The sequence below is a fragment of the Astyanax mexicanus genome, chromosome 18 (assembly GCF_023375975.1).
Source record: "Astyanax mexicanus isolate ESR-SI-001 chromosome 18, AstMex3_surface, whole genome shotgun sequence".
In the NCBI taxonomy this organism is placed as follows: Eukaryota; Metazoa; Chordata; class Actinopteri; order Characiformes; family Acestrorhamphidae; genus Astyanax; species Astyanax mexicanus.
The window spans coordinates 19,560,794-19,586,161 of record NC_064425.1 but is presented as its reverse complement, the minus strand read 5'-3'; the positions used below and the strand labels follow the sequence as shown (position 1 = coordinate 19,586,161).

Below are 25,368 nucleotides of genomic sequence, written 5' to 3'. Positions count from 1 at the left end.
GCTCCCTGACAGTTTTTAATACTGCCGGCGTACTGTCAGGAAGCTCCCTGACAGTTTTTAATACTGCCGGCATACTGTCAGGAAGCTACCTGACAGTTTTTAAAACTGCCGGCATACTGTCAGCAAGCCCCCTGACAGTTTTTAGTAGTGCTGGCGTACTGTCAGGAAGCTACCTGACAGTTTTTAGTACTGCCGGGTACGTGCCTGGCACTGCCGGGTCGATGAAAAAGTGGCTGGCGGGTGACATCACGCAGACCCACCACTGCCGCCCGTCTCCCGGCAGGCAAAGATCCAACCCCAACTGTTTGGATGTTTAACTATGACCACAACTTGGAGGACAATATGCAGTTAAACATTTGATCTTCGGACTAGGTAACTTTTTTTGGACGTTATGGTGACAGGTGCAGGAAATTGACATTATTAAAGAATACATATCATTTTTTATTTATAATATATCAACATCATTGTTATAAATATTGTTAATCAGTATGAATATAGACTATTTGATTAAGTGTCATTTATTAATAATTATTTATTATTAATTATTTAGTAGATTATATTTTTGTATCTATTTAATTAATTAACGAATTTAGGTAATTATGTATGTATTTTTCTATTTGAAAATGCAATCTGTGCGGAAAATTGTTAGGTTGATTTTAACCAGTCAACACCACTCTGATTTGCTGAGACCGCACTGATCACAACCATAGACTGTATATAAGTATAGACAGCACGACAGGGGTTGAAAAGTGAAGCCACAACGTCTCTTACGCCCTCTGGTGGCTGGTTTCAGTACAGCTTTTAACCCTAAAGCCTATTTCCATTCAACTGAATGAAAGATGACGGAATTTTAATCTAAAATTACACATCCAGGACTTTTTTGGAAAGTTGATTTCTGTACATTCTGCAAGCCCCACTCCTTTGTTAATAACCCCAGTGTTTTTTTTTTTTTTTTTTTTTTTTTTTTTTTTTTACAGTACCCCCAGGAAAACTTTCTCTCCAGTTTTTTTTTTGGTAAGTGGATCATTTCTCTCCATCAGTTCATTAGTATTCATACTGTGGATCCATGCGGTTCTTGACTCACTTTCCAACTCGCGTTTTAGGTTTCCAAACCAAAGATTTATTTCTTTACAAAATAATACACAAGAAAACTGAACAAAAAACGATTAAAATGCTTATAAACAGAAAACTAGGTACTTATATTCATGTTCCTAATTCCTAAATCCTAAAACTGCGGTCAGAAAAGGTGAGGCTCCTTTGGCTTTTTACTGCTTGTCTTGTTTTTTCTCCTGCCCAAAAAACACTGTAATTATCCGAATCTAACCACCTACAGGTGCCTAATGGTAACACACATTTCTAATGGCGTTACTGTTATACTAATACTGTCCCTTACACATACTTCGTTCTTCTCCCTAATTTTAGTATTTACGTTAAGTGTTTAACCTAGCCTTAGGTAATTAACGATAGTTAACTAGGTTAGCCAACTCAGGTTAGCTAAGTAAAGTAACTAAACTTGTTTGGTGAAAATTACGTGGAGTGGGCGGGGTTTGAGCAGTCACACGGCCCCGCCCCCCGCCTCCCACCTCTGTCACGCCAGTTCTGGCTCCAATTTGCCTCTACACTGCCTCTGCAAGCGCAGGCAAGATGGCAGCTTCCATTTCGGCCATATTTTGGCTTTAAAACGCCTTAATGAGAGTAAATGGGGACCGTCCAGTCCATACTTTTATACAGTCTATAATCACAACCCAAACTCCACAACGCGCCAAGCAGCACATTTTTAGTTGCTGCGGAAGCACAGCTCATTTAGGCTCAGCTCAGCTCACCTCAGGACTTGTTGTGCTACTAAGATATAAGGTAAGTTCGACCAGGTCCTTTATTTTATGATCATGTATGTGTTTGTAGTGTCTTACACCACCTGCACGTGCTGGCCTTGCCTCTCTTTCTAGGTAACCTTAGTTAGCTAACGTTAGTTGTCTAAGGATAGCTAAACATTGCCATAGTTTAAATGTAATATGAATTGCATTTGAAAATGAGCAGATTTTTAAAACTTGTCTTATGAATAAGCTAATTTGAAATAGTTTTTTTGTGGGAAAAACCTAGATAAAATAGCTTAATGACGAAGTGTGAGAAAATTAAAACAGCACAATATTTTTCCTCAGGTGTAAGCTTAGCGCTGTTAGCTTAGCATTAGCTCAGTGTTCGTGTGAAGAATAAAGTTAACGTTATATGTAAATTTCATATAAATAAGCCAACTTGTTGTTGAAATTGTTTTGTTAAAATACTGCACATATTTCTGGTCAGGTGTTAAAAGTGTATCCCCGCATTATATTAGCATTAGAAGTAACGTTAAGTAACTTACATGTAAATATTATGTAAATAAGCCAATTTTAAATAGTTTGTTGTTGGAAAAATTCAATAAAAAAGCCTAGCGATTAAAAAAAAAACTTGCAAGATTAAAACTGCACATATTTCTCGTCTAGAGTTCAATGAATGTGTATTCCCACCATTAGCTTAGCATCAGCATGAAGAATGTAAATATTATATAACGTTAAATAAGCCAACTTTATATAGTTTGCTATTGGAAAAACTTAATTAAAATAGCCTAGGGGTGAGACAAGGTCTGGAAAGATTAAAACAGCGGAATATTTCCAGTCCAGAGGTAACTGTGTTTTTGTAAAAGTGTATGGCTCCCCCGCTGCAAAAAGCCTGCAGTGTGTGGAGCGGTAGAGCTTAGATCGGGCCCAAAAATCCAGCCCGACCCGGCCCAAATCCATGCACTTTCTGCCCGAGCCAGACCCGACCTAAGCCATAAACTGTCCTTCTGAACCCGAGCCATTTTTTAGTAATTAGAGCGTTAAAATTGAGCTATTTAAAACATTTTCGGGCTGTTTGAATTAGCGAAATCTGTTAAGAATTATGTTAAATAACCTTGCGACGCTGAAGAAGCATAGACCTATTATTATTTCTTTTTTATTATTAGCTTCTTTCTTTCTTTATTCCTTGTCTGTTGTACAGGCAGTGTGAGGTTGGTGGATGGTGGCAGTCACTGTGCTGGGAGAGTGGAGGTTCTTCATAGAGGGCAGTGGGGAACAGTGTGTGGTGATGACTGGGATATGAGTGATGCTGCAGTGGTGTGTAGAGAGCTGGGCTGTGGAGAAGCTGTAGATGCACTGGGCAAATCTCATTTTGGATCAGGATCAGGACCAATCTGGATGGATGATGTGGACTGTAGTGGATCAGAGTCTAGACTGAAGAACTGTAGATCACCAGTATGGGGTAAACATGACTGCAATGAAACCCACAATTCTGGAGTCATCTGTTCAGGCAAGCTACACTATGTTCATATAATATGTGCACTGTATTGAATAGTTACATTGTGTGTCTGTGCTGTCTGACTTTCATTTATTAAATCCTGTTGTTATCTCATTGTTTATGCTCTTGTGATATTTTAGGAGCCAGGCTGGTTTTAGGTTCTCGCTGCTCTGGGAGAGTGGAGGTTCTTCATGGAGAGAGCTGGGTCACAGTGTGTGATGCTGACTTTGACCAGCAGGGTGCAGAGGTTGTGTGTCGAGAGCTCGGCTGTGGTTCTCCTGTGGAGGTTCTGGGAGCAGCTGAGTTTGGTAGAGGGGAGGGTCAGGTGTGGTCAGAGGTGCTTCAGTGTAGAGGAAACAAATCTCAGACTCACTTCTGTCCAAAATCATCTTCACTCAAACACAACTGCTCCCATGATAATGATGTGGGACTGGTGTGTGCAGGTAAGAACTGCATTCAGCACAATGAGCCTGTGACTTCATCTATTCCTACTTAGACAGCCCTCTGTCTCAGTAGCTCAGCCCTGTGCTCCATTACCTGTTTGCCATTAAGACCTGGTGAAATTAAATATTTGTGACTTATTATATTGTTTGTTTGGGGTGAGGGTGTTATGTTTGTGCAGCATTACTGTTCTGGCATTTGTTTTTAGTGGATAATAGTGTAATAAAGTGTAGGGGATCTGTGTTTGTCTAGAATACCTTGCAGTGTGAATTTAAAAACATTAAAAACACAGCTAGCAGAAACTTCCTGGTGGATAGCACTAATTATAAACAAAATAGACTTTGGACAAACGTAATGAGTTTCTCTAGTCTAACAGACACAAGAGACTGTTGTTTTGGAGATAATTTGTGGATTTTTGGAGCTGCAGTAACACATTATACAAAATGGCTACAGCAACATGTATCCATGTGAATCACATGTAATATTCTGGGTTGGAGTGGAACAGACTTAGAATACTTGTACTGGCAGCACATAGTTTAAAAGCAAGAATGGTGAATTAAGTATGTGTCTACTGTTCTGTTCCTCCAGTCCATTAAGCAGGTAACAAGACTGGTGGAGGTCATATAGTGTCTGGAAAATAACTGCTCACAGGATTGCCAACAAATTAAAAGTCTATATGTATCTTTCTTTTTTATTTTTGTTATTTTGAAACTGTAAAGGGAAAAAATATTAAAAATGCTAAATAGACGTGTCCACTTCAATGTTATGTGTTCTAAACATTAGGTCATTTTTATTTCCTTCTGTAGTCACAATAATATACATTTTGATTAGGGGTGTCCTATGCTGGAGTTATCTGTTCAGGTAAAACACTGTAAACAGGGACTGTACATTATCTGCCATGTAGGCAAAGTGTACAGCACATATGATTTTTCTTTTTAACCCACCATAAATCCTTGTTGATTGCCAAGGTAAATTAGTATGTTTAAACTGAGCAATCACCAAACTGTGCTGTACACTGGAATTCTCAACCAACAATTAATTTACTGATTATTTTTTTTTACTGATTTCATAATTTTGCTGATCCATATTAATTTGTTTAATGTAATTCATAGCTTTACTGAACTTATTTTGAATCCTTATACTCTCTTTAGTTTTTTCCAATGCATTTATGAATCATTCATTGTGCAATATTTAGCATCATCATGCTTAATCATTTATCATTACTGATAAATAAGCTTTCTTTTTTTCATGGTGATTTTTAGGAGTCCTGCTGGTTAATGGCTCTCGCTGCTCTGGAAGAGTGGAGGTTCTTCATGGTGAGAGCTGGTTCACAGTGTGTGATGCTGACTTTAACCAGCAGGGTGCAGAGGTTGTGTGTCGGGAGCTGGGCTGTGGTTCTCCTGTGGAGGTTCTGGGAGCAGCTGCTTTTGGTAGAGGGGAGGGTCCGGTGTGGTCAGAGGAGCTTCAGTGTAGAGGAAACGAATCACAGATTCACTTCTGTCCAAAATCATCTTCACTCAAACACAACTGCTCCCATGATAATGATGTGGGACTGGTGTGTTCTGGTAAGAGCTGCATGTTTGTGATTAATGTCATTAAGATTAGCTCAATGTTTATGTAAACTTTTTGTAATTCTGTCAAAAATGCAAATGTCTTGCTATTATTTCAGTTTTCAGCCACAATTCTACTTTACATCATTTATAGTGGTGAAAATACATGTTTTTTTCCATTCTTTCTCAATGTCTTGGTCTGTCTTACTCACTGTTGTACAGGCAGTGTGAGGTTGCTAGATGGTGACAGTCGCTGTGCTGGGAGAGTGGAGGTTCTTTATAGAGGACAGTGGGGATCAGTGTGTGGTAATAACTGGGATATGAGAGATGCTGCAGTGGTGTGTAGTAGGGGTGGCACGGATCACAAAATTCACGGTTCGGTGTGTATCACGGTTTGAGGTCTACGGTTTACGGTTTTGTACGGTTCTTGTTTTTTTTTTTCCTTTTTTTTTATCTTAGCCCCATAATACACGCCGTTACACCAGTGGAACACTGTAATAGTCGCTGAAAAGATTTTACTACCATAGCACTACACTTCTATGACATTACACAGTGCTGCCTTTAGCAAAGCATTACATAATCATACATAATAATAATAATAATAATAATAATAATAATGCACAAACTTGAGTTTCAATTTACTCAAAGCACGCTGTTTTAACAATCTCAGAAAGATAGTATTTTGATAGAACAAGAGGGAAGACATGGATGATTTCAACATGTTTTACATTTATTACTCAAAAAAAGTGTCAGGAATGTGTGCTGCCATCTGGTGACATCCATCTACAGGAACCTTTTTCAATATCACAGAATAGAAATTGAAACATAATATGAGCCCACCATCCAACCAGCTCAACAGAAAACAAAATCAACAACTCTTCTAATCCCTGAGAGTAAGGATGTATTTTTTTCCACTTGAAATTAAAGTGCAGTGCTTTGAAACATATGGCTGGATTTTTTTAAACCTAAACTTAAAGTGCCATTGTTATATTAAAACAACTTAGAACAAAAACACACAGACACCATCAGTGTAAATATTGCAATAAAACACTGCACTGCACTGTTTAAAACAGCCCTCCCCCTTTCACTTAATTCTCATATTCTTCTGCATGAAAATCAGTTTGTCAACATTTTCTGGCAAGAGGCGAGACCTACTTGCAGTGACAATGTCCCCTGCTGTGGAAAAAACACGCTCACTTGGCACAGATGTACCTGGGACAGCCAGGTCACGTTGTGCCAACTTTGCTACATGGGGATACTTATGTGCGTTGGTTTTCCACCATGCGAGGGGATCTTCATCCACAGAAATGCAGCTTGTTTCCTTGTATGAGGTGACCTCTTCACGAATGGTTTCTGGCAAAGGCTTTGTACTTCTTGCCTCTGTTGTAAAAAAAATCAGCAAAAACTGTTGCCATGGCAGATTTCTTGGGGGGAGGAGAGGTCTCTGACGGCTCAGATTCCGCTGCTGAATATGAACTGGCTGCCTGAGCTTCACAGTGTTGTTGAGCCTGACAAGAATCAGAAAATAGACATTTAGGAAATGTTAATGAAAGTGACACAGTTTAGAGCTTTGATCAGGCCCAAAAATGCCAGCCCGACCAGGCCCGAGCCGTTCAGGCATACCAACGCTATGAGCGATCCACCGATAGAAGAGGGAGCTAAAATACAGAGCAGAGCCCAGAGGAACTGCTAATGCGAATTTAATTATAACAGAAAAAAAATATGAAATTGGCAAAATCACCAACTAAACTAACCCCAAAATAATAACAAAAATATAATCTAACGAATTTCAAAAGATAAAAACGAAATAGTCAACACAACAGTAGAAAATCAATAAACTAATATAAAAAAACGCTAATGCTAAACTGCTGCCTGATTATAACATTCTAAGTTGTGCAACTTTTTTACATCACAGTTTGATGTGTTACTTTTCTATATTTTGATGATCACGCCATAGCTTTATATAAAATAAAAATAGCATTAAAAACAGACGCCTACATCATGGATATTTTTTTTAAGGCCGAGCCCGCCGGCGAGAGTGTTGGGAAATCTCGGCCCGACCCGGGCTGAGAATCTAAACTCTAACACAGTTACAGTATGTTCCACAGGGCAGTGGGGAATATAAATATTACAAATGCAAAAAAAAAACTTTAAATGCAGTTTAGAATTGATAAATAACATTTAGGCCTATTTTAGATAATATACATCATAAAATCAAAATAGCTTACCTGCTCTTCGAGGTTTACAATTTCCAATGTGAGATCATCCCAGATTTTCTGAACGCAGGCTTCATCCAGATAAGGCAAGGACTTGAACCTGGGATCCAGTGCTGTGGCTCTGTGCAGATAATCCTGAATACTATGGTCACTGTATCTGCTTTGAAGATCCTTGGTGATGGCTGCCTTGGCATCTTTGATGGTGGAACTGTCGTCTGCACTTGGTGCCATTGCTTTCAGTACCATCCTCTGCAGTGGCATAATCATTGAGACAGAGGGAGATGTTTCTGTGCTCATCAGGGTAGTCACATTCTTCAAAGGTTTAAGAACATCAATGAGGCCCTCTGTCAGCTTTGTTTCACTGTCGGTTAACAGGGAAATGTCCTTGGCTTTTTTTTTCATATTTTTGTCCGTCACCGCGGAATAGAGGGCCGCCTGTTGCTCCACATAGCGCTCTAACATATCGTATGTGGAGTTCCAGCGCGTTGGCACGTCGTGAATTAACTTGTGGTCTGGCAGTGTCAGCATGTCCTGCTTTGTTTTCAAGATGAAGGCGGCTGTTGTGCTTCGATGGAAAAAGGTGACCACCTTTCTGACCTTCGCCAGCAGTCGTGAGATTTGGGCTGTAGAGATGGCGCTTTTGGCTGCCAGGTTGACTGTGTGAGCAAAGCAGGATATCTGTGGCCCAAGTCCCTCCGTCAAACCTACTGCATTCACTATGTTCTTGGCATTGTCAGTCGTGACAGGGATGGTGCCGTTGTCCCTCTCCAATTTCCATTCCTCCACCACCTCTCTTAGCTTTTCGGAGAGAAATTCGCTTGTGTGACTCTCATATATTGGGCGCGTTTGCAATACGCAGCTTCGTAACTCCCATTGGGGCGTAATGTAGTGGGCAGTCACTGTAAGGTAACTTTCGGTGGACTTGGAAGTCCATCCATCCGTCGTCAGAGCTATTTGGCATGCCTCAGATAACTCCTTAACTATGTCCACCCTTGTCTCTTCATATAAGTTCGGTATCACATTGGTGCCAAAGTATCTACGAGAGGGCATGACGTACCGCGGCTCCAGCACCTTTATCATATTCCTAAAGCCTTGACCCTCCACCACGCTGTAGGGCTGCATGTCCTTTGCAATGAATATACCTATGGCTTTGGAAATTGATTTCGCCTTGGCGGTGTCCTCAGCCAGGGGCTGTTTAAATGCCGCGCTGATTGTGAATGGCTTTTTGGCAGGCTCTCCTCTCCTCCCCTCTACTGACACACTTGGGTGATGTCTTCGTAAATGGCCGGTCATATTGGAAGTGTTTCCACTAGCGTATGCAATGCGGGTTTTGCAATGCTTGCATATTGTAACAGTTCGATCCACGTTTTTATTGCCAGTATCATCGTATGTGACGGGGAATCCGAAATGATCCCACACACCTGATTTAAACAATGCTGGGGCATCCTTCATCTCTGGCCTAGGCAGCCTGCCTACTCCACTCCCACTTGCCATGTTTGTCCACGCCACCACAAACCTTCGCTTTCGCTTCTTTGGCACGAATGAGAACCACGTGGTGACATACGGGCATTTGGCTATAATGCGAATTTCGAACGTCTGGAGAAAAAAAAAAACCCGTGGACCCTGTACGGTTTACACACGCCCCGCGCCGTGACAAGCAAACCGTACGGTTCGGTTCCTTCACAAAAACCGTTCCATGCCTAGTGTGTAGAGAGCTGGGCTGTGGAGAAGCTGTAGATACATATCATGAGTCTTACTTTGGATCAGCATCAGGACCAATCTGGATGGATAATGTGCACTGCAGTGGCTCTGAGTCTACACTGAGGAACTGTGAATCAGCAGGATGGGGTAAACATAACTGTGATCATTCTAAAGATGCTGGAGTCATCTGTTCAGGTAAATTGTATCAGTAAATTATTTTATGTTCCCTTCTGTTAACTAGGAACAGGAAACTGTTCATAATATATCATACATGTAAAACAAAGTCTTGTAAGTGGTGGGAAAGGACCCATTTTAGAGGCTTAGGGTCCATTTAAGCGTAGTAGTACTGTTTGTAAGGAAACCGATAGCGTTCATTTAGTCAACTTTTCCACTGAAGGTTAAATGCCATATCTCTTTTGACCATTCTTGCTGTGTTAATGTCAGAGATTCAATGACATGGAAAGACATTTTCATGTTGAAGCAGTGACTCACATATGTTTAAATTCAGCTTTATGTTCACAATTTTTAGGAGTCCGGGTGGTTGGTGGTTCTCACTGTTCTGGGAGAGTGGAGGTTCTTCATGGAGAGAGCTGGGTCACAGTGTGTGATGCTGACTTTAACCAGCAGGGTGCAGAGGTTGTGTGTCGAGAGCTGGGCTGTGGTTCTCTTGTGGAGGTTCTGGGAGCAGCTGCTTTTGGTAGAGGGGAGGGTCCGGTGTGGTCAGAGAAGCTTCAGTGTAGAAGAACTGAATCTCAGATTCACTTCTGTCCAAAATCATCTTCACTCAAACACAACTGCTCCCATGATAATGATGTGGGACTGGTGTGTGCAGGTAAGTGTTTTTCAAAAAAATGTTTCCCATTTTTACTCTTACTAGTTCATAATTCGGTAATTTTTTCTTGTTTTTATTTTCTCATACACAGACAGTGTGAGGTTGGCGGATGGTGGCAGTCGCTGTGCTGGAAGAGCAGAGGTTTTTCACAGAGGACAGTGGGGAACAATTTGTGGTGCTGGTGCAAATTTCATAGCGGGTTTTGTCATGTGTAAAGAGTTGGGCTGTGGAGAGCCGTTTAGGACTGATGCAGCTGTTCCAGGATCTGCACCGATCTGGATGAGTCATGTGAAGTGTACTGGATCAGAGTGAACACAACTGTAATCATAATATGGATATTGAGCTTACCTGTTCAGGTATGTTTTAATTAGACAAAAACTGTAATACGTACGTATTACATGTATTACATTTGTGAACTTTCTGAGAATGTTTCGACACATCATAGACAAAATCAAATCAGAGATCATATGATGGAATGTCACTGTTTTGTATACCTATTCCGTATTAAATATTCTATTACATAGTAAATTCTGACAGTTACAGCTAATGTGAGAAGCAGTGATGTTTTTTTTAACATTTGCTTTGACTTTTATTTAATTGCTGAAAATATTAACCCAAGATATTGTATAGTCAGTTTCATTTTGTTTGATAAAATTTAATTTAATAAAAAAGGGTCTGCAGTACTGATTTGCTAGAGCACAACATTTGTTTTCGAAATTGTAACCTGAATGAAACAAAATGCATTAGTCCTTTCCACTTCCAGACAACTTCTCAAACACTTTATGTGCCAAAACAAAACCAGTCAACACACTGTAATTAGAAACATAGTGCCATTTCCAGCTTAACAATTTAGTGCTGGACGATATGACAAAACTTATGTCAAAATATATTAATTTTAGTCGATGTGTTATCGTTTTGATATAAATGTGTACAGCTCAACTGAACAACTTCCTGATGTGTACATTATCACACACTGAGATTGCCAGACTATGGTATTCTATACCACTCTGCTGTTTCGCTTAAAAAAATCAGTCAGTAAAGATGCTGTAAATACTGTACATATCTTAAAAAAAATGTTATAAATTGATGCTCCTTTATTCGTATGCAAATTACAAAAAATGTCACACATGCCAGATATTCTAGGCTACTCTAAAATAGTTAACATTTTTACATTTATTATTACAATAACAGCTTAAATGCTTTGCTGTGTAATAATAAAATATACCAGCCCTGCTTAAAATGATTAAAAATAATATGCAAATATGGACAGAATTAAGATATCAAATATGGACAGAATTTAGATATTTAATTATATTTTGACCAACAAAAAAGGTCAGAATAAAAAAAAATGTTTGTTTTTTTTATTGTTTTTCTATAAATCTTTTGTTATGATTTTCAAAATGGCGGATTAGCCACTATGGCTATTTGGCGATGCCAACTGTTTTCCTAGCTAAATTAATCTGTATTATTAACATGGATGAATTGGATAGATTATGTGGTTTGATATGATCTGTGAACTGGGATCTAGCGTCGGAGGTCAGAGGGCACAAAGTAGGGTAATTAATGAGCAGTATTTTTGTTATTTGTGTTCATTTTTTTATTCATTAATGAAGTGAACATGTTAATTTGACAACTCTAGTATTTTTTCATCTCATTACTAGCCTTCTGTTTTGTTTAGCATTTGTCTATTATACAAGTCTTTATTTAATCTGATTGTGAGAGAGAGAGAGAGATTTAACATTTTTGCATTACACACAGATCACAGGACATCCAGACTTGCTGATGGTCCTCATGTTTGCTCTGGGAGAGTGGAGGTTTTTCATGGAGCGTCTTGGTTCACAGTGTGTGATGCTGACTTTGACCAGCAGGATGCAGAGGTTGTGTTTCGAGAGCTGGGCTGTGGTTCTCCTGTGGAGGTTCTGGGAGCAGCTGCTTTTGGTAAAGGGAAGGGTCAGGTGTGGTCAGAGGAGCTTCAGTGTAGAGGAGATGAATCTGAGATTACTCTCTGTCCAATAACCTCTTCACACAAATAAAACTGCTCTCATGGTAATGATGTGGGACTTGTATGTTCTGGTACAGTATAATATGTGATATTATCGTCTAACATTTCTTTATATAATATACAGTATAGGAGAGAACTTGCTCTTTTACGAGTCTCTTGGTTCTAATTTCAGGTCATACTCAGGCTCGGCTGATGAACGGCTCAGACTCTTGTTCTGGTCGAGTGGAGCTCCAGTACCTCAGTGAGTGGGGTACAGTGTGTGATGTAAGCTGGGATATGAGAGCTTCCAGTGTCCTCTGTGCTCAGCTGAAGTGTGGGAGTGCTGTGGCTGTGTTGAGGTCAGACTGGTTTGGGGAGGGGAGTGGCCGGATCTGGGCGGATGTGTTTGATTGTCAGGGGAACGAAACACACCTGTTGAAGTGTCCCATTTCATCATGGAGTCGAACTGCATGCTCTCATAAACAGGATGTTGGACTCATCTGCAGTGGTGAGCTTTTAAGAATCTTAAACATTCTTATCAATGGGCTGTAAAGTGATTTTAGGAGGAAGTGCCGTTATAATGTTCTTATATATATTTTTTTTTTACTTCACTTCAATTAATTTACTAATGTATCTCAGTTTTGAACATGTATATACATTTCCATAGACAATTTTGATTTCTGAAAATCAATTTCTAATTTTGCTCCATATATAGCTCAGCTAATGCAGCAGTACCTGTAAAAAAACAATGTGTTTAATTTCTAAATCTGATTTATTTCAAGTGCTGTAAAAACAATCTTATTAAGCCTGTAAAATCTAAAATATATTTGTGGTACTTTCAGGTTCTTCTCTGGCGTCTCATGAGGGAGGAGTGCGGTTGTCTGGAGGGATGGAGTGTGAGGGGGAGGTGGAGGTTTTCTTCAGGCAGGACTGGAGGAGAGTTCTGCTGGACTCCTGGAGTGAGTCTGAGGCCTCTGTGGTCTGCAGACAGCTGGGCTGTGGTTCTGTACTCAACATCTCCAGCTCCTCTTCATCCAGTCCTGAACACAGCTACATGTGTGTGACGGGTTTCAACTGCTCTGGGAGTGAAGCTCATCTGAGGAACTGCAGCAGCTCACAAGCAGTTAACTGCAGCTCCACGGAACAGCTCTACATCACCTGCTCTGGTACATTTAATTCAAATTATTTGGAGTTGTAGTGAATAATGCCTGTTGTTAGGGGGAAATTGTTTTATTTTGTTTTATTGTAAGGGTTATTATAATTATTATGAATCTGAAATGAACCAATCATCATGTGACTACGGGTGAACTAAGAAATCATACTTTGAACTGGTTTCTCTTAATTTTAGGCTACAGCTTCATCAGGCTGGTTGGTTCTGGGGGAGACTGTGCTGGAAGGCTGGAGGTTTTCCACAGTGGATCATGGGGGACAGTGAGTGATGAATTGTGGGATATTGAGGATGCGCAGTTGGTCTGCAGACAGCTGCAGTGTGGAGTCGCCCTCAGAGCTCCAGTACCGGTACCAGCCCGGTTTGGATCTGGAACTGGACCCATATGGCTGAATGAGGTGGAGTGTGAGGGGAACGAGGCGTCTCTGTGGAACTGCAGATATCAGCTGTGTGGAGAGGATGAATGTGGACACAAGGATGATGTAGGAGTCGTGTGCTCAGGTACAGTGTGCTGATTGCTGGTGTTCTTACAACACTTCACCTGTCAGACCTCTAAATTTTCTCTTTAGTGCTGAAAGTGAGACTTAGTTAAACTGTTAAAATAAGACTTGTTAAACCAATCTAAAGTTGTTGCCATGTGGGTCAGCCAGACCTCTTCCTGTACCTTTTTTTTCTTGTTTTTTTGAATGTGTCAGAATGTATCTAAAGGGCAAACTAAATTGTTTCAAATTGATCTGTATTTTGGTGTCTTTTTTAGGTATTATGATAAAAGTGCAGTTTACTACAAAGTCAGCAGTAGAGTGCAGTAACACATTCTCTTCTAACTTTACTACAGACTAAGACTTAATTTATTCTTATTTTTGCGCCAATTTCCAAAGCTTTCTTTAAAACAAATATATTCAGGTTTTTTTTTTATTTTTTTATACAATATACACTTTTTTGGGGTCCTTTTCTGTTTAAAGGCCCTGGCACTGCTAACTTTTGTACCATTTGAGCACACTGGAATTTGTACCATTTCAGGTTATTAACTGGGCTGGAGAGCTTAAATGGCAAAAAATGGGGGTGTTCTAAAACTTTTAACTAATAGTGTAGATTCATTAAGTTTGTTTTAAACTACATGAAAACTCCAGGGTCTAACATAAAGCATTTTCTCTCATCAGAGTATAAAGAGATCAGACTGACTGAGGGCTGTGAGGGGAATCTGGAGGTGTTCTATAATGGAACCTGGGGGAATGTGTGTAACAATGGGATGGATGTAGAAACAATGGGTCTCATCTGTCGGGAGCTGAACTGTGGAAGATTTAAGACTGAGAGAGCTACCAAAGCACGAGTGGAATCAGCTCCTAACTGGCTGGATGATGTAAAATGTAGGAAACATGACTCTACTCTGTTTCACTGTCCATCTTCATCCTGGAGTCAGAACAATTGTGATAGAAGCAGTGAGGTGACTCATATTACCTGCTCCGGTATGTTGTTTTTCTTTGTAGTAGATGAGCATGAGTAAAACAGTTTTTCATGGAAAGTTGTGTTGAAAGAAAGATATATTACATTGAATTACATTACATTTGGCAGATGCTTTTGTCCAAAGTGACTTACAATAATGTTGTACATTTACTAATAGGAGCCTGTTCTGTCCGATAATCGCACTGAAAAATTGTTTCTGTCATTGCTGGAATAGTTCGGTGGGGTTAGAGAAAAAGAGCAGTCTGGTGCAGCTTGAAGTTTCCTGTGCGCCCTGTTAGAATGCCTGGTGTTATTTGAAAATCAGCACAACCAGACTGACTTTTAATTCTGTGCATTGGTGTGAAATGAGGGGGTTTGCCGCTCAATTGAAACTCTCAATTGTTATTGCTGAGATCATTATTTTAGTAATGAGTTTAGTAGTATTGATTTGATTTTTGTAGTATTTATAGCATGTGTCTCCATTTCTAGGAGAGAAGAAACAGCTTGCATTTGAAAACCTTCAAAAATTCTTCTTATTTCCAAACCAGGGTCAGTGCTCAAGTACGAATATTTGACTACCACTCCATTCACTACTTGAATAAGTATACATATTAATCAGATTTGTTCGTGCCTACATTCTAACTTGTTTTGTCAAATAATTCTAAACTTCCCTTTTCATCAGTTGATCTTTGATTTGAGTGAAAACTGATTAAATAAAAACACTAATGCAGTTTGCTGTAGTTTTGTTATAAAAATTTAATATTATTCATGTGTCTGTTCATGTGGGATGTAGATTACATGCCTATTAGGTTGAGAGGAGGAGAGGAAATCTGTTCTGGGAGGTTGGAGGTGTATTATAATGCTGAGTGGGGGTCTATATGTGCTGATCTGTGGGACATCAGGGATGCTCAGGTGGTCTGCAGGCAGCTGGGTTGTGGGCCGGCGCTGAGTGCTAATAGAAGAGCTGCTGATGGTTCTGGTGGAGGAACTATCTGGATGAACAGAGTGAAGTGTAGAGGGAATGAGATTCACCTGTGGGACTGTCCTCATTCCCTGAAGATCCACACTGGCTGCTCCCACAGTGCTGGAGTCACCTGTGCAGGTGTGCGAGAACGTTTTTTAATCTAGTATTAACTTCTCTTAAGATAACTATGGTTATGTTAAGCAGGGTACTCTGTATTTCAGTCAGGTTCAATATTATTATTATTGTGCTCCTCTGACCTGTAAAAGGGAGAATAGCATTTATATTATGGCTGATTTAGGCTCACAACACTGATAAATACACTAAGTAACATTGGCAGACAATAATGCAACAATATTTTTGAAAATACCTACAATATTACCATATCAGCCATATACTTCTTTTGTTTCAAAGACAATAAACACAAAAACAATAAATACCATATCTAAATAATGCTGCTCTAATCTCATTCTCCTTCTGTAACCTCTTTTTCTTGACCATTTTTATGATATTTCTTTCAGACATATTTGTCACATTACCTTTTTCATCTGAAACAACTACAACTTACACCACAGGTACTCTTTTAATTAGTTTCTTTGTGTGTTTTTTTTTTAAGTTTAAACAACACTATGCAGTGTTCAACAGTGTTTTTATTCTGTGTTTTCAGTACCAGCACAGCTAACAGAGAAAAAGACAGTCCCTCCTTCAAAAAATCCATCATCTAATTTTCCATACATCTATCCAGTGTCTCTCCTGGTTCTGGGATCTGTGCTCTTCCTGGCCTTAGTGCTTCTGGTTGTGCTGTTTTATCAGAACAGAGTGCTCAGGAGAGGTAGGGAGATTTAGAGATCATCTAAAATCCACTTTCTGTACTTTCTATAATCATCATTAGTCCTTCAATCTGTCATCAGTCTTCTCTTCTACTGAACTGACTCCATGTTTCTTTCTTTCTCCCTCACAGTGATTTCTAAGGCGAGGAGGAAGACTCTGCTTGAGGCAGTCTATGAAGAGATTAACCATAAATGTGTCACTAACAGATATACTAAAAGAGGTAAATTATATGTAGAGAGTTTCACTGAAGGCAGTCTTCTCACAGTATGTAAAGTGGATCTAAGGTCAGATATCAAATAGCAATTCTAAGTGTTTAAATGACTATAAATGAAAAAAATACGTGCAGTAAATCAATTGTAGCATTGTTACCTTATCTTACAGGTTCAAAATAATGTGTTACTCCACTGACTATAATAGGAAGAATTACATATCTGTTACTATCAATTCAGGCCTGTACTGCTGTTAAAAAGCAGAGGAAAGGGATGGGGTTTGTTAGCCAACTTTCCCATTTCACCTTAAATGGTGCAAGAGACAGCAGAGGCTGCATCATTTAAGGCGGAACAGAACAATTAAATAAAATGAAAGCTAATCCAAGCTCCCCATAACAGGAATTAAGAAATTGACAATTGTTCCTTAATCACCAACCTTTCTGAAGACATACAATGCCATAAAATTAGCTAGGTTACTGAACCTTAGTGCTTCTGATGACGTATCTGGTGCATGAAGTGTTGTCCCAATTCTTATGGGGAGGATTTCACCCTTTACACTCAAAGAATGGTTGGGGTTTGTGGTAGGGCCATGGGGTGAAATGGGATTGGGCTTAAAGCCTCATCTCATTTTCAGACTTACAAATACATTTTTTTGCTGTAGATTTTGATTAAATAATTTAACTTTGGCATTCTGACTGTTCTGATCTCCTTTAACAGGAAGTTTTATCTCTGAAGATCAGCATTCAGGATATGAGGACGTAGATGAGGAGCTTCTCTCAGGTAAGTTGACATATACTGAATGTGTGTTAGAATTTTTAATGCAGAAGAAAAAACATATATATATAATAATAATAATAATAATAATACTTTATTTTTATATAGCGCTTTTCTAAAACCCAAAGACGCTTACAGTCATCATTTGTGAAAACAAATAGAAACATTACACAACAAGTGGTGACAGACAATCAACATAGTACGAGAACAGACAGCAGGGATAAGTGGTATAGTACATTAAACAGAGGGAAGGCCGTAGGCAAGAGAAAAGAGGTGAGTCTTGAGTGTAGATTTGAACAAGGAAAGAGAGGAGGATTGTTTGACCGCAGATGGGAGAGAATTCCATAGTTGAGGAGCAAGTCTGGAAAAAGCCCGATCACCAAAGCCACGGACTTTAGAGGCTGGGACTTTAAGAAGTCCAGCAGTAGCAGACCTAAGGGATCGAGATGGTCTGTAAGGAAGAAGGAGGTTTGACAGATAAGGAGGTGCAAGATTATTTAATGCCTTATAGGTAAGTAAGAGAATCTTGAATTGAATCCTGTATTTAACAGGGAGCCAGTGAAGATTTTGGAGAACAGGTGTAATGTGTTCATGGGTGCGAGTGTGAGTGAGTAAACGGGCAGCTGCGTTTTGTACCATCTGGAGTTTATGGATAGAGGAAGAACTAATGCCAGCGAGCAAGGAGTTACAGTAATCTAGTCTGCTGGAAATGAAAGCATGAAGGAGTATTTCAGCAGTGGACTGAGTAAGGGATCGTCGAATTTTAGCTATTCTGCGCAGAATGCAGTTTTCACCACAGAGTTGATGTGAGCTGTAAAAGAGAGAGTGGAATCTAGAAGAACGCCCAAATTTCGGACTTGGGTAGAGGGAGAGATTACTGTACCGCCAAAGTTGAGAGAGAGAGTAGGAGTTTGATTGAGGACTGCTTTAGTGCTGATTAGGATGAGCTCGGTCTTATTACTGTTTAGCATGAGAAAATTATCCTTCATCCAGTTCTGGATCGCAGAGAGACAGCTTTCTAAGTGAGTAGTGGGTGGGTTATTGATAGAACTAGTGCTAAGATAAATTTGGGTGTCGTCCGCATAACAGTGGAAGTCTAGGTTAAAGTGACGCAACAGAGGCCCAAGAGGAAGGATATAGATGATGAACAGGAGAGGTCCAAGGACTGATCCTTGTGGGGAAAAAAAAAAAACTTTTGTTTTATAGAAAAAAGTTCCGTGCAATATGTGTAGGGTTCTGAAGTGTTTTAGCAGTTAGCATCAGGCTTCAGGCCGATAAGACTCACCCCTGAACGGGAAAATAGTGAGCGTGGTTAGCGGGTAATGCTAAATTCAATTTATCTTTGACTACTCCAGTATATCCATGTCTGGCACAAGTTAAAAACAATGTCTTGCCTACTGTACAGTTTGTAATAGTGATTTTAGGATTGCCCAGGGGTAACTACAGGATTGCAAAAGGCATGTTGAGGTGAGTTAATATCCTTTGGTGTGTGGGAGTTTTTTTTTTTTTTTTTAAAGGGACACACTTTGATTTGTCAACCAGTTCTGATCGCAGAGGGCGACAGTACCAATACATTGAAATCCCCTTAGTATTTTAAAAGTTTGAGTCTTTGAGTAACAGTGTCTTGCTGCCATCATCCTGATGCTGCTGTGCTGCAATGCATTTTTTAATTTTTACAGAAAACTATGGCGAGGTCTATGATGATATCATACCTGCTGAAGAGAGCCCACACATTACAACAGGTTTGGATATTTTAATACGTACGATTTATTGTGGACGCATGGTAAACATGCAAATTATATTTGCTTTTCACCTTAATCAAAAATATATCTATATATGTCTGTGCAGCATACATTATTATGGTTTTCTATATTATGATAATAAAGTGTGATTTTTTTTCACACCTATAAAGAATGTGTCTTCTTTTTTTTTTTCATTTTTAAAAGCACACTGAGCAACATGTTTCAGTTAATTAATGCATTTCATACTGTTTTAGATAAATAAATTAATCATTACAGAGAGAATAAAGGTTTTCTCAACCACCCTCGTGGTCCCATGGGCTCACAAGTTCCTGGCAGCGCCAGAGTCGGCCCGTTTCTCATTATAGATTAAGCAAGTTTGGACTCTTGTACTTTGTCAGAACGAACTTGGTAAGTTTGGCTCACGAGTGCATACTCCAGAGAACAGGACTTTTATTTTGTAATTGGAACTGCTGTGATCAGTAGAGTAGTAGGTGCATCCTTAGATGCATTTCCACAAACATACCCTACACCCGCTTCACAGGGCAGACAAACCGTCTTTGTTTGGTCCATCGCTCACCAGCCTTGCTGTAGTTCACAGGGAACCCACAATATTCCCACACTTAATCAGAGTTTCTGTAATCAGGATTAAAACTAGTTTTATATACTCTGTAAAAGCATGAGAAACACAAAAAAGTTGTTTGTATGTGTAGTTAAAAGAAACTGTGACTTATCTTCATGGTGGATGTTATGTGTTTGGATCTGCTGTCTGCAGGTGCAGCTTTAATGCTGTATTTTGTGTGTTTACTCTCTCTGAAGTTTGTCTCCAGAAGGTAGCTGACTTTGTACCTTCCTTTGCCCATAGACACACACACAGACACAGACACAAGGAGGTGGAGCTGTGTTAATTAGTGCTGACGCTTTTTAAAAATATGGCGAAATGAAAAAAAAGCTTCTTCTGATTTGTCACTGAAAATGTTTGATAATTTCCTCTCCTCTTTCTAATAAGGTCATAGTGAGTGTGATTGGCGGCTGTGGGGAATCTCTCTCTCTCTCTCTCTCTCTCTGTCTCTCAGGTTCTTGAGTCTTATCTGGCTGAGTAGAGGTAAAGCTTGTTCTGCTGCTGAGTTGAGCAGTGTGTGTGCAAGAGATGGACATCCGAGTTCTACTCATTTTTCTATTGACCACTGTCACTCTCGTCACATCTGGTAAGTATAATATACCGGTAAAAAAAAAAAAAAATATATATATATATATATAATATATACAGCATATTTAAACTAACTTTGTGGACTGTATGTATACTGGCCTCTTTTTCTGTTAGGATGTTGTTGGAAAGGCAGTGAATGGTATAAATTCCTTTATCCTCGAAGAACTTAACTACTTTCTCCACATCGGGCCGGGGATTGTCATGCACCGTGAGAAACCACGGACTCACTGCGCCAGCGTAGGGTCTTACAATGGGTTCAAGGATTTCATCTCAATACCTAAGAGCAGGCAGGGTACTGTTGTCTAACCTGTAGAGGCCTGGGCATCTACAGGCCTCCCCAGACCATCACTGATCCCCCACCAAACCAGACATGCTGAATGATGTTGCATAAAGTGGCATTTAATTGAAAAGTAGATATTTACTTTTTGATCTTACATTCATGTGATTTACACTTTGCTATCATCCAGTCAGCCCATTTTAGTATTGCTATAGAAGTACAAATTAGTGAACTGATTTCTTATGATCTCTAAATGGGAGCTTTTGATGTCCATGATTTGGTTTAAATGTATTTCAGCCTTGTTTGAGTATTATTATTTGAGTATAAGTGTAATTATTCTCTGATTATCAGTGTGTTTGTTTTTTTCTCCACACAGACAGTGTGAGGTTGGTGGATGGTGGGAGCCGCTGTGCTGAGACAGTGGAAGTTCTTCATAGAGGGCAGTGGGGAACAGTGTGTGATGATTACTGGGATATGAGAGATGCTGCAGTGGTGTGTAGAGAGCTGGGCTGTGGGGAAGCCATAGATGCACCACGGAGAGCTCGCTTTGGATCAGGATCAGGACCAATCTGGGTGGAATATGCTAACTGTGCTGGATCAGAGTCTTCACTGAAGAACTGTAGGTCGTATGATTGGGGTAGACAGAGATGTAATCATGATGAAGACGCTGGTGCTGTTTGTGCAGGTAAGATGCAAAAAAATAAAACATATTACACAGAGATGTAAACAAATGTGATGAGGCCTGTGTTGGAATGTACTGAATTAATTAAACAACTGTTAGTTGTTTTATATACACCCCTGTAAAAAAACTTCTTTGTAACATGAAAAGTTTAAGCCTGAACCTAAATTCACTTTCATACACTTAATAAATGGATTATTACAGAGGTGGTTTTGAATGCTTTGGTTTAGAATTAGCAACTAAGAAATAATATATATATATATATATATATATATATATATATATATATATATATATATTTTAAATCCTTGTATTTCAGTTAATGAAAAGTGCAAAATATAAAAATCACTGCCCCATATAATTTAATTCCCTTCTATTCAAATTAACCTCCCAGCCCTCCCAATGCTGTGTGTTAATATTAACGTACATGTTCTCTTTGCTCTTATAAACACATTGTAGAAGTCAGATTGGTGGGCAGATCTCACTGCTCAGGGAGAGTGGAGGTTTTTCATGGAGAGAGCTGGGTCACAGTGTGTGATGCTGACTTTGACCAGCAGGATGCAGAGGTTGTGTGTCGAGAGCTGGGCTGTGGTTCTCCTGTGGAGGTTCTGGGAGCAGCTGCTTTTGGTAGAGTGGAGGGTCAGGTGTGTTTAGAGGAGCTTCAGTGTAGAGGCAGCGAATCACAGATTCACTTCTGTCCAAAATCATCTTCACTCAAACACAACTGCTCCCATGATAATGATGTGGGACTGGTGTAGGCCTGGACAATAATTCGATATCGGTATTTATCGCGATAAGAAATGTTTCAATAACGGTGATATCAGTTTTGTGGTATATCGATATGTATTAGAATCATGGACAGGCGTTTTTTACTGGCGTCAGCTCGCCGCAGAGCTCAACACATTCAGCCTCCGTAGCTGGGCTACGTCAGTGCGTGATGACGTAACCACACAGGCACGTAGCCAAATAGGCTAGGCTAGGCAAGGCTAGGTTAAAATGGCTAGGCTCGGGTCCGCTTCGCTACGCAGCAAAAATGTCTCGCGCTGGAGACAAACGGAGCCAGGACGAGCGGATCCAAGGATAAGGTAGACTCGGTTCGGTCGGCCCCGGATCCTCGAGGCCGGCCGCTGGTCCGCTCGCTCGGCCGAGGGTCCTCGAAGCCGGCCGTGGGCCCGCTCGCTCGGCCGAGGATCCTCGAGGCCGGCCGCGGGTCCTCGAGGTCGGCCGCAGGTCCGCTCGCTCGGCCGAGGGTCCTCGAGGCCGGCCGCGGGTCCGCTCCCTTGCCGCTTTGCTGCAAATTGTGCCGGAGAGTGCAGCCGACCAGCAGCGGTAATGTTCATACATCTAAACTGTTCCACCACTTCAAGCAACTCCACTACATACAATATTTTTCTTATACTGACTGAAGCACTTTTATAGCTTATGTTGTAACTAAGTTATTCATAGTTGATAAAGCCTGTAGGTTTGTTTATTTGACGGGAAAATCTTGTTGCTTTTACGTATATAAAGGCTTATTGTATTCTATATCCTAGTTGAAACACTTGTTTTAATCTGTTAAATTTGTTCACAAAGAATAAGAAGCTCTGCCTCTGTTGTAATTTAAAGTTATTTTTATTGGTAATAGTTATATAGGCTTATGTTTGACAGGGATGTCGTTATTATTTTGCTATATGCAAATAATATTGAGCATTGATATATTTTGACTACTTTTATTTCTAAAGTATTAAAGTTTTTGTGAAAGGAGGTTTCAAAGGCTTAAATTAAATTTTCAGACAGTAGTAGGTACAGATTTCCATTAGATATATAGATAGATAGATAGATAGATAGATAGATAGATAGATAGATGTGCATATAATGAGGGTATCTGATGCCAACCATACAAAAAGTGCAAATACACAGTTATATAATAATTTAAATTCGCAGTGCTGCAGGGATTGCAGGGCTTCTTAGCAGTTTTCTGAGGCCTTCAAAGTATTTATATCGATATCGAAATTATATCGTATCGACCGAAATTTAAGGAATATATCGTGATATAAATTTTGGCCATATCGTCCAGCACTAGACTGGTGTGTGCTGGTAAGAGCTAAATGGCTTATGTATTAATTTTGAGATTCAGTCTGATTTTTCAGATTTCTACATCTTTTCCTCTCTCTTTCTCTCTCTGTTGTACAGACAGTGTGAGGTTGGTGGATGGTGGCCATCGCTGTGCTGGGAGAGTGGAGGTTTTTTATAACAGAACATGGAGATCAGTGTGTGGTAAAAACTGGGATATAAGAGATGCTGCAGTGGTGTGTGTAGAGAGCTGGGCTGTGGGGAGGCTGTATTTAAAAATGTTCAGTTTGGTCCAAGATCAGCCTGGATGGATGATGTGAACTGTAGTGGATCAGAGTCTTCAGTGAAGCACTGTATATCAGCTGGATGGGTGGAACAAATTTGTAATCGACTTGCTGGAGTCATCTGTTCAGGTGTGCTCTCCTAAATCTTAAAATACTTGTCGTTGGAATGTATATCAGTTGTGCACAATTTATTTATTATAGCATTTCTTCCTAATCTGCCATAATCATGACCTACTTTCACCTATATTAACCCACTTTTATTTGGTTAAGACCACTAGATCAGTCACTGTTTGCTCAATCTCAGACCTGGTTTTGCGTTTAAAAAAATAATGTGGCAAATTACTGTATAGAAGAAAACTATAAGCTGTAATAAACCTAGTTAACACTTATAATACAGCCTGTGTTTTAGAGCTTAAGTTCCCATAACTTACAGTGTGATTTCTCTGTATGAACTAGCACATACAAAATACTTACCGGGTCTTACTAGTACTTAAATGTAGGTAATAACTTGATATACTAAGTCAAATTATTAAAAAAGCAAATTATTATATGGAGATGAAAAGTGATTTTCACTATAAGACAATACTTAATTATAGAATGACTATTTCTGTAGACATGATGGAGAAATACATTTTTGTAATCTTTCCTTTCTGGTAGAAAATAATGGATTTCCATGCAGAAGTCCCATTCACAAAGAAACAGGCGTTAATATTTTTTAGTTAATTACAGTTACACCTTAGTTCAGTGGTACATGGCCAGAGTTTTTATCTTTATATATTTTAAGCAGTTAATTAGTACATTTGTTTGTGTTTAGTGCTTAAACTGTTAATTGACTCCATGTGTAAGCCCACACTGCAGTTTTTCACTGTCATCAGTTCTTCACTAATATTAGTTTCATCGGTCCTACAGTAGAACCCTGTGGAACTTCTTAAGGTTTCCAAGTACTTAATGCTGTGTGTTAATGTTAATGTACATGTTCTCTTTCTCTTATAAACTAATTTAGGGGTCAGATTGGTGGGCAGATCTCGCTGCTCTGAGAGAGTGGAGGTTCTTCATGGAGAGAGCTGGGTCACAGTGTGTGATGCTGACTTTGACCAGCAGGGTGCAGAGGTTGTGTGTCGAGAGCTGGGCCGTGGTTCTCCTGCGGAGGTTCTGGGAGCAGCTGCTTTTGGTAGAGTGGAGGGTCAGGTGTGGTCAGAGGAGCTTCAGTGTAGAGGAAACGAATCTCAGATTCACTTCTGTCCAAAATCATCTTCACTCAAACACAACTGCTCCCATGATAATGATGTGGGACTGGCATGTTCTGGTCGGTATTTCACTTCCTTTTGTCAATTTCACACAAAACACTGACAAAAACACACATCCACCAAATTCAGATAACAGACAGGTGACGGAGACACAAATCCACCAGTTTGATTGATTTCTGTATTGCACAATATTATGAAAAAAGATATTAAGACATTAAAACATTAAGAAACCTTTAATTTGATTTGTCATTTATGTCCTTGAGGGCTAACCAGACTTTTTAAGTTTACAAGGAGTGCTGCAGAGAAGTCAAAAAGCAAAAGTTTTATACATATGAAAAAATGTTTAGACTTTGACTATGTTGAATTGTTTTTGGTGACCATTTTAAAAGAAACTTACAAAGTCTTATTTTTTTATCTAAAACTACAAGTATGTTTTTTTTTTTTTTTAATGTCTACCATTG

General features: G+C 39.6%; 3 protein-coding genes across 17 annotated transcripts in view; 2 read left to right on the top strand and 1 right to left on the bottom strand.

Annotated features, from left to right (window-relative positions):
* Nucleotides 1-391: 391 nt before the first annotated feature.
* LOC125782678 (scavenger receptor cysteine-rich type 1 protein M130-like) lies at nucleotides 392-11,925 on the top strand. The gene is made up of 4 exons (XM_049467436.1): nucleotides 392-401; nucleotides 3,576-3,755; nucleotides 5,016-5,318; nucleotides 10,144-11,925. Exons 1-4 carry the CDS (start codon nucleotides 392-394, stop codon nucleotides 10,362-10,364), a joined length of 714 nt encoding a protein of 237 aa, XP_049323393.1. The 3' UTR covers nucleotides 10,365-11,925.
* Nucleotides 6,013-9,245, bottom strand: LOC111193241 (E3 SUMO-protein ligase ZBED1-like). Its single transcript, XM_022673118.2, has 2 exons — nucleotides 7,532-9,245; nucleotides 6,013-6,811 (listed from the first exon to the last, which is right to left on the bottom strand). The coding sequence occupies exons 1-2, from the start codon at nucleotides 9,011-9,013 to the stop codon at nucleotides 6,644-6,646; spliced, it is 1,650 nt and encodes a 549-aa protein (XP_022528839.2). The 5' UTR covers nucleotides 9,014-9,245; the 3' UTR covers nucleotides 6,013-6,643.
* A 10-nt stretch (nucleotides 11,926-11,935) lies between the features above and the next one.
* The window catches only part of LOC125782698 (deleted in malignant brain tumors 1 protein-like), a 30,197-nt gene continuing 16,764 nt past the window's right edge, over nucleotides 11,936-25,368 (top strand). For 12 of the 15 annotated variants that reach the window (XR_007425440.1, XR_007425437.1, XR_007425438.1 and 9 more), the window contains exons 1-14: nucleotides 11,936-12,541; nucleotides 12,876-13,199; nucleotides 13,382-13,702; nucleotides 14,362-14,667; nucleotides 15,134-15,205; nucleotides 15,438-15,746; nucleotides 16,127-16,180; nucleotides 16,273-16,437; nucleotides 16,567-16,656; nucleotides 17,363-17,425; nucleotides 19,099-19,161; nucleotides 21,022-21,330; nucleotides 21,784-21,968; nucleotides 24,849-24,966. Coding sequence is in view for 9 of the 15 variants with exons in the window: in XM_049467470.1 (XP_049323427.1) it covers nucleotides 12,247-12,541; nucleotides 12,876-13,199; nucleotides 13,382-13,702; nucleotides 14,362-14,667; nucleotides 15,134-15,205; nucleotides 15,438-15,746; nucleotides 16,127-16,180; nucleotides 16,273-16,437; nucleotides 16,567-16,656; nucleotides 17,363-17,425; nucleotides 19,099-19,161; nucleotides 21,022-21,330; nucleotides 21,784-21,968; nucleotides 24,849-24,966 (2,674 nt within the window). In the remaining 6 variants the exon portion in view is untranslated. The remainder of the gene's footprint in view (nucleotides 12,542-12,875; nucleotides 13,200-13,381; nucleotides 13,703-14,361; nucleotides 14,668-15,133; nucleotides 15,206-15,437; nucleotides 15,747-16,126; nucleotides 16,181-16,272; nucleotides 16,438-16,566; nucleotides 16,657-17,362; nucleotides 17,426-19,098; nucleotides 19,162-21,021; nucleotides 21,331-21,783; nucleotides 21,969-24,848; nucleotides 24,967-25,368) is intronic. The other 3 variants (XM_049467471.1, XM_049467472.1, XM_049467477.1) reach the window with 3 other exon arrangements.